We start from the raw sequence: 16,256 nt of genomic DNA, 5'->3' as shown, positions 1-16,256 counted from the left end.
CATCCGGCTCGTTGCTCAGCAGGGAGCCTGCTTCTCCTCCCTCTGCCCGCCACTCTCCCTGCTTGTACCCTCTCTCTCTCTCTCTGTGTCAAATAAATAAATAAATAATATTTTTAAAAAATTACACTGAGATACCATTTTTCACCTATCAGATTGGCAAAGATGTGCAAGTTTCTCAGCACATTGTGTTAGCACAGGTATGGGAAAATAAACACTTTCATACATCGTTAGTGAATGTGTGAATTGGTGCAGTCTCCAATTTGAAAATCTCTATCAAAAATAAAAATGTGTAGGGGCACCTGGGTGCCTCAGTCAGTTAAGTGTCTGCCTTCAGCTCGCATCATTATCCCAGGGTCCTGGGATCAAGCCCCACATAAGGCTCCCTTCTCAGTGGGGAGCCTACTTCTTCCTCTCTTCCCTGCTCATGCTCTCTCTCGCTATCTCTGTCTCTCTCAAACAAGTAAATAAGAGCTTTAAAAAAATAAAATTTAAAAAAATGTGTAGACATTTCATCCAATTATTCCATTTCTAAGAACTGGCGCATGCGCTCTGTGTGTGTGTGTGTGTGTGTGTGTGTGTGTGTGTGCATATGCAAGCAATGCTCTGCGCATGCGCTCTCTCTCTCTGTGTGTGTGTGTGTGTGTGTGTGTGTGTGTGTGTGTGTGTATGCATATGCAAGCAATGCTCTGATTGCAAGTTTCCAGATGCTGATCAGAAGGAGCTGATCCATAAATGATTTATGGAAGATGCACACAACAAAATGCCACGCATTTGGAAAAAGCCAAAAGAGGAGGACTGCTATAGAATGCTGTTAAAGTTTATTGCTACCTAAAATATGCAAGCGCATAACAGATGTACATGGTATGCTACCATATGTATAAAAATGTGGAACTGTATGTTTTGCACCTAGTATATATAATTACATATAAGAATACCTATATTCACTTGTATATGCATAAAATAGTCCTAGAATGATACAAAAGAAATATGTCATATTAGCTGTCTCTAGGATGCGGAACTGGATGGCCAGCAGAGGGGACAGGAGGGACACTTTTCATTCTGCATCCTTTTGTATCTTTTTAATTTCTGACATATTTTTTTAATTTTTAATTGCTCTCAAGAACAAGAGTATTTCAAAGTTCACAACTCATGATCCAAAAGAAAAAACCCCAAAACGAAAAAACAGCAGCGTGGCATTTACTGTATAATCTGCCACAAGCCAGCAGCACCTCAGCGCACTCTCACCATGACCAAGGAGAGAGGGTGAGCATGGATTAGGTGGGTGCAGAGCTCCAGCCCCTCGGGAGAACAGCCCTGAGGGTTTTTTCAGTGGCTCATTAGCCCACTGGTTTGACTGCAAGATGTGGAGTAAAAAAAAGAGGGGGGGGTCAGAACTGAATGTGGAGTGACGTCATGCTGAGGTACGCCCAGGGGCACTTCACAAAGGGTGAAGGTCACAGCTCTCAGATAAGGAGAGAGCAGGAAGGATACCAAAATAATCAAGGAAAAAAATGCCTGAGGCTCCATCAAAGAAAACAAAACAAAAAACAGCCCCCGCCCCGGCCAAATGACCATGAAAGAGCTCCCCCTGGGCCCGACCTGCCAACAGGCCATGCCTCCAGGCTGAGGACCAGGTATGAGAAGCAGAGCGGCTAGACAACACTGAGTAGGCCCCACTTGGTGGCCTGCTTCTTTCTTCTCACACTCAGAGCACCGATTTGCTCACAACTCACCTCTAAGCCACCTCATTCAATCCCATCCCAGTCTTCCAGCCACAGCCTCTACTCTCTGCTGCCCTCACCCACAACATGATAGTCCATCCATTCAGAAGATACCTTGCACACCATGAAAAGTCCTCCCAGTGCAGCGACAGCCTCCCAGAAAGTCTAGTTCTTCCTGCTCTCATCGGAACGCCTACAATGAACAACTCACTCACAGTGATCATCCATTCCCTTCTGACTTACGCCAACAGCACTCTGAAAGAACCTTGGGGTATTTGTTTTTTACCAACCTTTACACACTTCTTTCCTATTTAGAAAGTTCCAAAAGGAGGCAAGGAGCAGAGAGAATCTGCTTCTGGCCATGAGTACCTACAATTAAGTCCAGGGTGGGACTGGGAGGCACGGTAAAAAATTGAACTTGAGCAAGAATGGGGGGGGGAGACAACTAATTTAAATAAATGTTTTTCAAGTCACAGACTTTTATATTAATATAGTGACTAAATAGCAATGTCTAACAATGTCTGCCTAGTCAGTAGAAAACTGCCACCACAAATATAGGCAAAATCCCCAAGTAAAATGGCAGAGTGATGAAGTTCTCTAAATTCTGTTTTTATCAGTTTTTTGTCTTTGAAGTAATAAAGACAAGCGAGTATTGAGAATGTACCCCGGAAGGCTGTTAAGTTCACCCCTCCAGAAAGAGAAGAAAATATCACAACATGTATATTTAGAGTGCAAAAAGTGAGTATGTTTTGATTTCAAATAAAAGATTTTTTTTTATATTTGATACCTACCTGGAAGGATATTGCATTTGCCCAAGCCTGTCTTCCTAAAGTTATGTAAAAATATGTAAAAATATATTGCATACATTTTATATGTGTGTGTGTATACGTATATGTATACACAAATATATATGAATACCTGTATTTGTTTATATGTGCACAATATACTCCTGGTATGGTATAAAAGAAACAGACAACACCAGTTGCCTCTGGAATGTGAAACCAATAAAGACTGAATGTCCATCCTCTAGCTGAGCTTACAGATAAATGAGAGAAGTTACGAACCATTTTTTAAGAATGATAAAATAGGGGCTCCTGGGTGGCTCAGTGGGTTAAGCCTCTGCCTTCGGCTCAGGTCATGATCTCAGGGTCCTGAGATCAAGTCCCGCATTGGGCTCTCTGCTCGGCAGGGAGCCTATTTCCTCCTCTCTCTCTGCCTGCCTCTCTGCCTACTTGTGATCTCCGTCTGTCAAATAAATAAAATCTCTTTTAAAAAAAGAATGATAAAATGGAAACTTCACGTATACAAGAAGTACTAGAAAATTCTCACACTTAATATTATCAATGGAAAACAAAAGCATACGTGAATTAAGACAAAGGAGAAAACAAGGAAGGCAAAATCTAGGATGGAGAATAAGGATCCCACACAGAGAACACTGACCATCGGAGAAAAAACAGTAGCTCTGTGTGGCCAAGAGTATTGAGGGAGAGAAGTGAGCTACTGTGGCTGAAAAGGCATTAAGCAGGGGTGAACACCAGGGCCCTGAGAGCCATGTTCAGGAACATAGGTGATACAAAGGTAGCAGTAGGCAGGGAGTGACCGGTCTCAGTCAAGGGAGTAGTGTGATTAGACATGTACTTTTAAGATTTGAAGAGGGCAAGAGGGGAAGCAAGGAAAAAGAGTTAGAGGCTAATAGAATAGATTCAGTCACAGAAGAGGATGGTCTGAATCAAAGAAATGCAGAATAACAGACAGGTAAGAGAGGTATTTAGAAAGTAAAATGGCAAGGACCTGGCAACTAAGTGGGCAGAAGAGCCAAGAGACGAGCCAAATATAGAGACCAGCATTCCGGCCCATGCTGATAGGTGGATGGAGCCAGGAATGGAAGGGCGAAAGCTGGCTTTGTGGGAAAGACATGTCAGTTTAAACTCACAGTGGGACATCTGAGTGAGGATGTCTGGCAGATGGAGATATGTGGTCATAAGCTTCCGTACAGCTAAAGAGGAACAGAGTAAGAAGCAGACCAGGCATCACCAACACGTGAGGTGCTGATCGAAGAAGGAGAATGGAAAAAGATGAGGAAGAGGCAGTCACAGAAGCAGGAGGAAAAGCAGGAGAGGATGGCATCATGGACACCAAACAATGAGAGCATGTCAAGAAGGTGGTCAGTGGCAAAAGGGGTCTATAAAACAAGGACTTAACCCAAGGTAGTTTCTGGCAGCCACAGCAAAAGCAGAGGCAGTGGAGTATAGTGGGAACAAAAGGGACAATTCTAAATCCCACACCAGCAAATTACAAATGTCGATGGTTAAGATAATTTGTGAAAAGTAAACCACAAAATGGCCTATAAACACATGATAAACAAATGAATCAGGAAAGAAAACTTAGTATTTCTAGTACACACACACACACACACACACACACACACACACACACGCACGCACACATTCATTTGAACATTTTGAGAGAGAGAGAGCATGAGCAGAGGGGAGGAGCAGAGGGAGAGGGAGAAGCAGGCACCCCGCTGAGCAGGAAGCCAGATTTGGGGTTCAATCCCAAGACCCTGAGATCATGACCCGAGGTGAAGGCAGACACAACTGACTGAGCCACCCAGGTGCCCTGAAGACTTAGCATTTCTTTACAAATCACTGTCAACCATCCACTGATATAAGATATGCTCAGCATCTGAAATTTCATGGGAAAAAACTTCCAACCCTGAACAACGACAAAAAACCCTGAAATTCCTAAAATGTTAGGCAAAAAAAATTATTCATGCCAATATCTGGGTGCTGAATTTGGCATAAGCATCTCCAAAATGTCAAGGTCATGAGCTGCAACAGCACTGGCCCAGTGTCCTGAATAACCGCCCCAAGTACTCAGAGGCCACCTCCCTTCTTTTTTTTTTTTTTTTAAGATTTTATTTATTTATTTGTCAGAGAGAGAGACAGAGAGAAAGATCACAAGTAGGTAGAAAGGTAGGCAGAGGCAGAGGGAGAAGCAGACTCCCTGCCGAGCAAGGAGCCTGATAGGGGATTCGATCCCAGGACACTGGGATCATGACCTGAGCCGAAGGCAGCCGCTTAACCAACTGAGCCACCCAGGCGTCCCACCTCCCTTCTAATCATGAGAAACAACTTGAATACAAGGCCACAGAGGACGCTAGAAGAGAGCAAGGTGGCCAACAGCACATTAACGTGGCAATGCGAGGAGAATGAGTTACCCCAGCCTAGCCTACTACCAGGCCCAATCCGTATTGATCCCCCACCACCAAAAACCTTTTCTTTAGATCCCATCATCTACATGACTAATTCAGGTGGGCATTTTCCTTTCTGGGAAATGGGAGTTCAAGCAAACCAAGTCGATACGCATAGGAAGGAAACCTAGAAACAAAAGCAAGAAAAACTCATCAGCCATGAAAACCACGAACTGCTGTCCCAACGAAGGCCCCTTGTTCTCATCTTAAACAGAAGGCAATTCTCCAGTCAGGAGGGGGCAGGGGCAGGGCTTTCACTGACCCCAAGCAAACATTAAGGGAGTCAGACTACTGCAGATTATTCCAATGGACTGTTAAGTCCATTCCAAGTCATTCATGTTACAGAAAAGAGAAGAAACTTGCCAAAGGTCACACAGTTTGGTCAGATGTGGGCAAGAACGCATCTGTTTTTTTCTGCACTATACCATAAGTCCTTCTAATGACCACCAACTGCCAAATACTGACGCCTAGCCCTGGCTCTCCCCAAAGCTCCAGAGCCATACTCCCCACCATCTCTTTGACACTTCCTCTTGGCTATCCCAAAAGCTCAAATCCCAACATCCAACACTGAACTCATGATCTTTCCTTCATACTCTCAATGCCAATTTTCTATCTAGGGCTTCTTAGCTTACCAGATGATATCACCATCTATCTGGTTCCTGAGCCAGACTAAGAAAACATGTCCTGTGTTTGAACTCCAGCCCTAGCTCTTCCTAGCTGTGACTCTGGGCAAATTAAATAAGGTCTTTAAACCTCAGGTTTTGTCATCTAATAAACGGGATAACATAGCAGACTCCCAGGACTCCAAGATGGCTTCATCCATACCAATGAAGCAGAAGCAGCTCATGGCAAACTGGAAGAGTTGTCGAGCCAGATACTGATGTGGGATTTCACCCCTAAAGGTGCTGGAGCATTTCAAAGGGGTTACGACCAGCCAGTATTATAAAGAAGTATGTCAATGTGAAGAAAGGGGGCATCGCTGGGACTTCTATGGTGCTGGCGCTTATGTGCAGCTCAACTACTGCCATTATTACAAGGACTGGCTCTGCCACTTACCAGTTATGAATAAAACTGTAGACCCATTACCTAACCTCTCTTGGCCACAGTTAACTCATATACACTAGGAGATAAAACAGTACCTAGGGGGCGCCTGGGTGGCTCAGTGGGTTAAGCCTCTGCCTTCGGCTTGGGTCATGATCCCGGGGTCCTGGGATCAAGCCCCACATGGGGCTCTCTGCTTAGTAGGGAGCCTGCTTCCCCCTCTCTCTCTGCCTGCCTCTCTGCCTACTTGTGATTTCTGTCAAAATAAAATCTTTAAAAAAAAAAAAACAGTACCTAGATCTTACAGCTGTAGGGAGCATTAAATAAAAATATACAGCATATGGCTACACTATTATCCTTAAGAAAGTTCTTTGTACACAGACTACCACCTTAGAAGATAAAGTTCTTTCCATAGCGCAGTTCTGGGCCTAACAGATTGCCCCATTCCCAAAGGGTAGTCAGCAAACATGATCGTCCTTAGCCTTTGTCTATCCTGTTTGAGACTAGCAAGCCAATTTTTTTAATTAATTATTTTTACTAACATATAATGTATTATTTGCCCCAGGGGTACAGGTCTGTGAATCATCAGGCTTACACACTTCACAGCACTCACCATAGCACACACCCCCCCACCCAGTGTCCATCACCCAGCCACCCTCTGCCTCCCCCTGCCATCCCCTAGCAACTCTCAGTTAAGCAAACCAATTCTTTATGGGAATATCTGACACTACCCTTCTATTCTGAGTAGAACTACCTGCGCATAAGTGATCCTTCTTCCCAAGCTGGATAACCAAAATGTCACACAAACTACCTAACTTCCTCTTGTCTTTAGGGTCAAACAGTACACCCAGTTTTTTCATAATTCCTCTCATGCAGACACATATACACCAGCAAGCACACACCCTTTTTTGAGAATATGACCCTTTTTTGAGAATAGGATTCAAGAGATACTACACAAGGGGCACCTGGGTGGCTCAGTGGGTTAAAGCCTCTGTCTTCGGCTCAGGTCATGGTCCCAGGGTCCTGGGATCGAGTCCCGCATGGGGCTCTTTGCTCAGTGGGGAACCTGCTTCCCCCTCTCTCTGCCTGCCTCTCTGCCTACTTGTGATCTCTGTCTGCCAAATAAATATATAAAATCTTTTTTAAAAAAAGAGAGATACTACACAAGAAAACAGCTGCAGACGTGAAACTAAGAGTTCTTTATCCAAAAGAAAACACCGGGGACAGGGGAGCCGACATTCTATAAACTAGGAGAAATGGAGCCATCGCGTGTTCTTCTGTCATTATATCTATCCCATATATGAAACAGCAGTTGCTGCCCACATGTAAAATAATCATTCTCCAAACAGCATGGACTAGGCACTGAAACAGAATGCGGAAGAACTACCTCTGCCTTCCAAAATCTTCCAATGTAACTGGAGGCACCGAACAAAGGGCAACAGTTAAGTATCCACTGAATGAATAATACTAAAGAGTAAGACAGAAATAACATAGGCTGTTTTGGGAAAAAATAAAGCACTCCTCCTGAAAAAGGAGACTAATGATGTAGATGGAAAGGCATTTTAGACTAAAGACCAAAAACCAGCTTGGATTAGTCTAGAGACACTGAGAAAGGGTAGAAACACATCTTACAAAAAAGATGTAGGAGAACAAGGGCATCTGGCTGGCTCAGTCAGAGGGTCACGAGACTCTTGATCTTGGGGTCATGAGTTTAAGCCCCATATTGGGGGTAGAACTTTAAAAAAAAAAGAGGGCCTGTCAGAAAGCCGTGTCCCATCCCCCAAGTCTCCCACTAGCATAACCCCAGAACATCACTTACCCGAATAAGGGAAGCCTGATGCCGAGGGGGCTTGGCTCCAGGGGCCCCCGACGAGGGTCCTTCAGGCTGGACAAGGGGCTGTCTAGCTTCATAAGGAGCTGAAAAAACAGGAGGAAAAGTCAGCACAGTACAAGAAGATTCCACCCAAAAATTGTGACTTCACACTCAAACTGAGAATGTCTGTTCTTCAGGAAAGAATCGGCAAAGAAATTAGAGTTTATGTACATAGGGCCACCTTGCACAAACCAACCTTGGTGCCCCTGGGTACAATTTAGGGAAGCAATCTAAAGACATTCAACTGCGGACACCTGGGTGGCTCCGTTGGTTGGACGACTGCTTTCGGTTCAGGTCATGATCCCGGAGTCCCGGGATCGAGTCCCGCATCCGGCTCCCAGCTCCAGGGGGAATCTGCTTCTCCCTCTGACCTTCTCCTCGCTCATGCTCTCTCTCACTGCCTCTCTCTCTCAAATAAATAAATAAAATCTTTAAAAAAAAAATAAAGACATTCAACTGATTCATGAAAAGACAGGAAAATATTTACATCAAGTTGAGATTAGGAATAAATTAGAAGAGTGGAACGCTTGAGAACCTAAATTGCAATAGGAAGCAGTAACAATAGTCAGGAAAGTGCCATGATATAAATGCTCAAATTCTAAATATGAGGTAAATTCTATATATACCCGCTGGTTTAAAAGTCTTGCATTCATCATCCACCTTCCAAAGCAGCAAGAAAATAAATATGCATTTTGAACACTAAGAATCAACATTACCGTTCATTTTTCAAAAATAAATGGCACAGTCTTCTTTACCTTATTGGAAAGAATGCAAAACCAAGTAAAGTACAAAAAGGAATAAATGCATTTTATATTTATTATTTTATCTTTCAGTAGCCAAATGAAAAATAATTTTGCTGACTTTTAGAAAAGCTCTTATGCCACAAAAACAAATGCATTTTTTATTCCTTTTATTTCCAGAACACTTCATAATGATCTTGCCAATATGGCAGGAAAACAGTTAAACATAACCAAGTAGTATTCAACTCTAACAGAAAGGAGAAATTGTCAGCCATGATGAAATCATTTTTGATTAACATTTCTGGTTAACAATTCAAGTTTTGAGAAGTATATCAAAAAGTAAAATGCTGGGGCACCTGGGTGGCTGAGTCGGTTAAGCCTCTGACTGTGGCTCAGGTCATGACCTCAGGGTCCTGGGATCAAGCTCCACATGGGGTTCCCCGCTCAGTGCAGAGTCTGCTTGTCCCTCTCCCCCTTCCCCATCCCCGGCTTGTGCTCTCGCTCTCTCTCTCTCTCTCTCTAATAATTAAATAAAGTCTTTTTAAAAAAAGAACAAAAATGCTTTCTTCCTATAGTTTCCTCATGAATAAAATTAGGTAGAGAGAGCAGAGAAGCCTGTTACGGCATCGCCCTTAGTATAGTTTGACCCCTGGAAAATAAAGGAGGTGTCAGAATGGCACATGAAGAACTGCAAACCACTCTTGGACTCACATCTGCTTTGTTTATTTCCTCCAAGGGACTGGAACACAACATTATAACACCTTTACAATATATTAAAACATCAAAAATCATTACCTGGCAAAACATTAAGTAGATTTTCAGACCCTGCTAAGAATAAACAAACATATATAAATTGCAAAAGACACAACACCAAGAACGTGTAATCCAAATCTTAGAAGATAAGTCTCAGCTGGTAAACAGGTGTTGTCCTCTGAAGGATTTTTTTAAATTTATTTATTATTTATTTATTTTTTATTTAAATGCAATTAGTTAACATATAGTGTATTATTAGCTTCAGAGATAGAGTTCAGTCTAAGATCGTTCCATTTTGATGGAATACCCAATGCCAGAATTAAACTCTCAATGCCAGAAGTTTTGAGCCATAGTTAACTGTACCATGATTGGGATACTAGTGGTCACAAGCTTTCCCTCAGGAGCTGATCCTCCGTGCTTCGGGTTCCCCTCAGAGGGAGGGAGCTTCTATTGCAAAGGAGGACACATATGCAAGGAAGCCATGTGGCCCATGGCTCCAGTCCCTTATCTACAAGGGTCTTCCCTTGGGAGAAATAGACCTATCTCATCAGTAAGGCTTGAACAAAGACTCGGCTGGTAATTTTTGGAAAGGCCCGGCCTCAATGGCAGATTTTCTGTTCCCACTCCTATGGGAAGCCTGGGTTGGCCACACCAGCTTGCGACTGGAAAGATGAGTGTATGAAGCCCATCTGGTCACAAATCTAAAACACGCACTCCGATCAGCTCTGTCAGTACCGGAGCTGATAATCGGACCATCGTCAGTCTGACTCCTGTCTCCTCAGCTGGATCTCAACTCAGAAAGCAAAAAGGCACTACTTATTGTCTCTACTCTCCTTCCTCTAAATAAAACCTGGAATGTTCAATTCAACAGAAAGAAAAGAATTCTTAGATCCCCTTATGAGAGATTTAATAAGGAACTCTAAGTATCATCTTTCTCCAAAGGGAGGAGTATAATATGAAGCATAAAGATGTCATCACTCTGAGATTCAGTGTCCAATTAGAACAGGAACCGCTAGTAACTGCGCAGTAAAGACTCTACGTCGACAGTCAGCCTAATGAACGATATCCAGAAGGTGACTTCAAGAATACTGAAGAGCTTCAAAAATAAACAGGTACCTGGGGCGCCTGGGTGGCTCAGTGGGTTAAGCCTCTGCCTCCGGCTCAGGTCATGATCCCAGGGTCCTGGGATGGAGCCCCGCATCAGGCTCTCTGCTTCACAGGAAGCCTGCTTCCCTCTCTCTCTCTGCCTGCCTCTCTGCCTACTTGTGATCTCTCTCTGTGTCAAATAAATAAGTAAAATCTTTAAAAAAATAAATAAATGAAACAGGTACCAGATTCTAAAAACACAAAAGAAAATACTAGGCAACACAAGAGCACCTATAACATGCCAGGAACTGTGCTAGGAACGGAGGTTTATATAACATTCCTTCTTTGATCCACAGAGCAAACCTCTGAAACAGATGTTACTCCATTTTACAGATAAGAGAAACTGAAGCTCAGAAAAGTGCCATACCCATAGTCACACGGGCCAGAAACGCAGGCTCACCAAGTCTACCTTTAGGCCCAGGAGACTGACATCACAGCCCATGCTCTTAAGAGAGTGCATTCCTAGAACTGATATGTCAGAATAAGATGCATAAGAAAAAACAGAACAGGTATCTTGATATGGAGATAAGACCTTAGATACCAGAAGAAACAGATAAGATTTGAAAGTAGTTGCCTCTGGAGATCAGAAATAGGTTGAATTGGAAGGAGAACAGTTGTTTCCACTACAGGTATTTAAATATTACTTAACTATATGGATGTATTACTGTGATTTACCATTTTTTAAACATGGGTAGCAGTATCTGCCTCTGAGGGTTGTGCTAAGAAGCAAATAACACACATGAAGATGTGTGCACGATGCCTGGCACACAAGTCTCAGCCACTGAACATTAACTACAGCTACATCCAGCAGGTTAGACTAGCAGGAGCCAGGAGAGAAGTTGAAAAGGGGTTCTAAATCAGATTGGTCTGGAGACACTCAGTCTGATTTAAAACATACTCACATATATTTCCCACTAGCCAGGAATCATGGCAGAATCTTGGACAGGGAAATGGCCCCAGAAAAATGTATTCCTAGAAAAATATTCCAGCAGTGAGACTGGCCTCTGAAAAGACATAAATTAAGAAAAACTCTAGGGACGCCTGGATGGCTCAGTTGGTTAAGCGACTGCTTTTGGCTCAGGTCATGATCCCAGGGTCCAGGCATTGAGCCCAGGCTCAGGGTCCCTGCTCAGCGGGGAGTCCGCCCCTCCCCCACGCTCGGCACTTGCTCCTGCGTGCATTCTCTCTCTCTGTCTCAAATTTAAAAATTAAATTTAAAAAATTAAATTTAATTTTAAAAATTAAATTAAAAAATTAAATTTAATTTAAAGAAAAAGAATAACTCTACCGTGCTCTAAGAGACGAGAAAGACGGAGAGAAACGGGTTGTCTCCCTGCCAACGGTAGAATGGAAGCCCAATGTGAATGGAAAGAGGAAAGAATGGGGCAAGGAGTAGAGAGGGTGAATGCAGACAAGTGGTTAAAGGAAAAAAAGATAAGGTAAAACTTGGTAAAGCTGACTCAGTAGAACAAAAAATGACTCGCCTGTGAATAAAAAACCAAAAACAGGCACCAGGGCTGGGGATAAAACTCCAATAAGGCCAATACAAACTCTAATAATGTCCAAGCCCAAACAACATTAGGAATCAAAAAGAACTCCTTTTCTAAAACTAGGGCAGTCAGGCAGGAGAGAGAGATTCGAAGAGGAAAATGAAGAATTCTCATTTCATTTCAGACCCTAATGGAACATCCAAGTTTCAGGAGAGACTTTTTTTTGTTACTAACCCTAAATAACATCATCTTGCATTTGCACAGGACTGAATTTCCAATCAGACTTTATACTTGTGTTCTCACTAATCCTCACAACACCCCTATAGAATACTGTTACCCCATTTTAAAAGAGGAAAGGAAATCATGGTTCAGAGCAGTTCAATGGCTTGCCCAAGGTCACGTTAGTCACGTTAAACCCACGCCTTCTGATTCCAATCAAAAGATTTTTCCATTATGTCACACCTGCTCCTCTCTACAAGATTCCAACCTCTCTTTAGCCTAGCACACATTTTTATCTGCGTCCCTCTAGAACTCCTCACTATTTTCAATGCAGCAAAAACCTGCAGAAACTAGGTCATTTTCAAACACACCCCACAAAATACAAAAGGAGGGTTACGGATAACCAATTCTAGAATACCTTTAATTAGTCCTATCTTAAAATATGAGCCTGAGCCCCAGGAGGACAAGATGCTGCAGTGAATTTACGGAGCTTTAGGCACTGCAGGCGAGGCGGCCAACTCTGCAAGTCATCCTCGGAACCGACTAACGTACTTTACCACAAACGTGGCCAGCACAGCACCAATGTGAGAAAGCAGGCAACCCCACAACTAGGCATTTTACACAATTTCTCAGCAAAACGCTTCCCCTACCATTTATTTCCCTTATTCTTATTCCCAAACACAGGAGCTAAATAGTTTCATTTCTGTGTGATTGGTCTTTAAAGGTCGAATCAACTCTTTTGCTTTTGTAGAGTTACATTTTTAAGTAGTTTCATAAAAGCAGTTGTTATACAAATATGTTTGGAATGTTTGCCGAAAGGAACAACAATTCCAAGACAATACCATCTTTCACATGCTATGTTCCTCTGTAATGAAATCTGTATATGAAGGATTAAATCATCTAAATCATTTACAAGTCTAAAGATAAACTAGTTTGTAGGATAGGAGACAAGGCATTATTACTGAGATAGATTTCATTTCATTTTTTAAAAAAGACCTTGCTTGAGAGTATAAAATTAAGTTGAGCCATGTTTCCAAGGACAGAGGTAATTAAGTCAGCAGATTCAGCAGCTGGTGGCGTTGCCGGCTGATAGATTAAGGAGTCTCTAAGACACTGCCTGGGACAGCGGGACAGGATCGCCTCTTACCTGGATGCATCTGCTCCGTGCTGCTCCGCAGTTTGCTGTAGCCATGGCTCAAGGGCACCCTCTGGTAATGAGGCGGGGAAGAAGGAGGGGAGGCGAGGGGTGACATCGTGGGAGACTGTGTTTCCTGCTTCAAAAGAACCAGAGCAGAGTTCAGGGGCAATCACTCGAGAAGCCTGGCGCTCCGAGCTGCAGTTATGAAGTATAATGCAACTCTATTGCTGGCGAGATGGTTGATTTAACAAATGGAGGGAATGTTTTCTCAAAAACACAGTTCGGTTAAAATGCAGTGTCTGAGGATTCACATCTCCCAGAGAACAAAGTCTCGCCAGAGCTTAGTTGTCTAAATTACTAAAACAAGCCTGAAATGCTTTTAGTTATTCTGCTAAAATTTTCCTTTGGAAAATGGAAGACAATGATCACATGAAAGAGCATTCATACTCCCCAGATCGGAACTCTTGGTGGATAAGTCAACTTTCATTCGTTGATAAAGGCTCCTATTTCCTGGATTTACACTTACCAAGTCTTCTAGCAAATGTGGATATTAAAAATACACATTTAAAATGCTTAATGCTAAATGTTCCTGGAGCTTACTATGCCAAAGTAAAATGCCAATTTATTATGGGTAAACCACTTCTAAACACTAAGATGGAGGTTTAACAAGCTACAGTTCAAACCTTAGTTGAAAGGTGAATTCTATGTAGGACTATGTAGGACTCTGGCAAGGTAAACCATGTTACTCTGCTACTGGGTTTCCGCCTTTTTTTTTTTTTAAAGACTTTATTTATTTATTATTTTATTTCTTTATTTATTTGACACAGAGAGAAAGAACACAAGTAGGCAGAGAGGCAGGCAGAGAGAGAGGGGGAAGCAGGCTCCCTGCTGAGCAGAGAGCCCTAGCCAGCCAATCCCAGGACCCTGAGACCATGACCTGAGCCGGAGGCAGAGGCTTAACCCACTGAGCCACCCAGGCGCCCCTCTGCCTCTTTTTTTAATGCTACCAATAAACTGGTAACTTCGGAGCGCCCAAATAACAAGGAAACAGTACCTCCAGTCAACATGCACACCATATGGGTGCTCTTAGTCTAAAAAAAAAATGCAATCTGAGATACTGATCAGACACTCTTTTTCAAGAAAAAGAAAGTGTGAGTTCACATCAACAGATTGGGTGGGCTTACCATAAACCCAACCTGAAGTGAAAGGATGTGTCCTCAATCGTGCAGTCAGGGGATGGGCCTAGAAAGTCCCTGGGGTATCAACCATCCTAGGATATTGAACCCTCATTCCTCTCCAAACACTAGTAGGAAAATGCGCCAGAACACTAACTGAAGAGATGGGGATATATATATATATATATATATATATATATATATATATATATCCATCCCTGAAGAACCTGTTTAAAATGTATCAGAATTACAAAAGCAACAGCACATGGAGTTATTTAACAGGACGTGCTATATATACCCGTCACTTGACTATAAATATAAAATTCTGCAGCAACCTCATATATACAGCATTATCATGGTAAGCAATGTAAATTAGTTTTTTGACTTAATCCTTTAATATTTATTGCATTTAAAAAATATTTTGAAAAAAAAATATTTTGATTCGTCCTTCTAAAATATGACAAATATCTTTGTCTTATAGAAGATACTATATTTAATATAATTTGACTTTTTTGCATGATTCAGTACCTTTATTAGAAGTATGAGCTATACCTTCATGCCATCAGAGTTTACTAATGCGTAAGACTATTTACCTCTTTCTTGATAGGCTCACTCCTCTGAGATTTTATACTTCTGTCTCTATCAATCATTACCTGACTATTGCAATTAGTGCTCTAATTTTAAAAGCCCATCCTCCCTATCCTTGTCCCTAACCTGCTAAATGTGTAACTGGCAGCATTTCCCAAGATGGAATTCCAAACATGCTCTGCAAGAAAAGATTTCCTGGTGAGAGAAGTCTAGTAAACACAAATCTCTAGGTTTCCTTACAGCAGGACTTCTCAGGGCCTTGAATATGCTAATGTGCACTATGACTCCCCAAGACTGAGGATACAGTCTTTCCTCCAAGAAAAGAATATGAAGCAGCATTCTCCAAACATATTTAACCACAGGAATCTTTTCTCCAAACTTTTTGTAAGGAGAGAATCTATTAAAAACTCCTAGGTGGGGCGCCTGGGTGGCTCAGTGGGTTAAGCCTCTGCCTTCAGCTCAGGTCATGATCTCAGGGTCCTGGGATCAAGCCCCATGTCAGGCTCTCTGCTCAGCAGGCTCCCTGCTGAGCAGAGAGCCTGCTTCCTCCTCTCTCTCTGCCTGCTTCTCTGCCTAATTGTGATCTCTGTCTGTCAAATAAATAAATAAAATCTTTAAAAAAAAAAAAAAAACCCTAGGTGGGTGCCTGGGTGGCTCAGTGGTTGAGCCTCTGCCTTCGGCTCAGGTCATGGTCTCGAGGTCCTGGGATCAAGCCCCACATCGGGCTCTCTGCTCGGCGGGGAGCCTGCTTCTCCCTCTCTCTCTGCCTGCCTCTCTGCCTACTTGTGATCTCTCTCTCTCAAATAAATAAATAAAACCTTAAAAATTTTTTTTAAAAAACTGGGGATTCCTGGCTGGCTCAATCAGTTGAGCTTGCAACTCTTGATCATGGAGTCCTGAGTTAAAGCCCCACGTTGGGTGTAGCATTTACTTAAAAAAAAAAAATCCTGTAAATTCCATTTCAAAGAACCCATCTGGAAATGCTGATTAGAGAAATCAAGTAAGTGTGTTAAATCAGTAGCCTACTTTGGACACATTCAAGTAGGCTCTTAAGGACCCAGGGGTAGCTATATGTCAGCTGCTTTTTCTTGCTACAAGGAAACTTTACTGGCTCACTTG

General features: G+C 42.5%; 1 protein-coding gene across 5 annotated transcripts in view; it reads right to left on the bottom strand.

Moving 5' to 3' along the window:
• The window catches only part of REPS2 (RALBP1 associated Eps domain containing 2), a 218,676-nt gene that overhangs the window by 130,626 nt on the left and 71,794 nt on the right, over positions 1-16,256 (bottom strand). For 4 of the 5 annotated variants that reach the window (XM_045995957.1, XM_045995953.1, XM_045995956.1 and 1 more), the window contains exons 4-5: positions 13,384-13,510; positions 7,835-7,932 (exon numbers count right to left, since the gene is read on the bottom strand). In XM_045995957.1, coding sequence (XP_045851913.1) covers positions 7,835-7,932; positions 13,384-13,510 — 225 coding nt within the window. The remainder of the gene's footprint in view (positions 1-7,834; positions 7,933-13,383; positions 13,511-16,256) is intronic. The other variant, XM_045995954.1, reaches the window with a different exon arrangement.

This window comes from Meles meles, chromosome X (assembly GCF_922984935.1).
Source record: "Meles meles chromosome X, mMelMel3.1 paternal haplotype, whole genome shotgun sequence".
Classification (NCBI taxonomy): domain Eukaryota; kingdom Metazoa; phylum Chordata; class Mammalia; order Carnivora; family Mustelidae; genus Meles; species Meles meles.
Note: the sequence above shows the minus strand (reverse complement) of the source record. Positions and strands in the feature narration are given on the sequence as shown.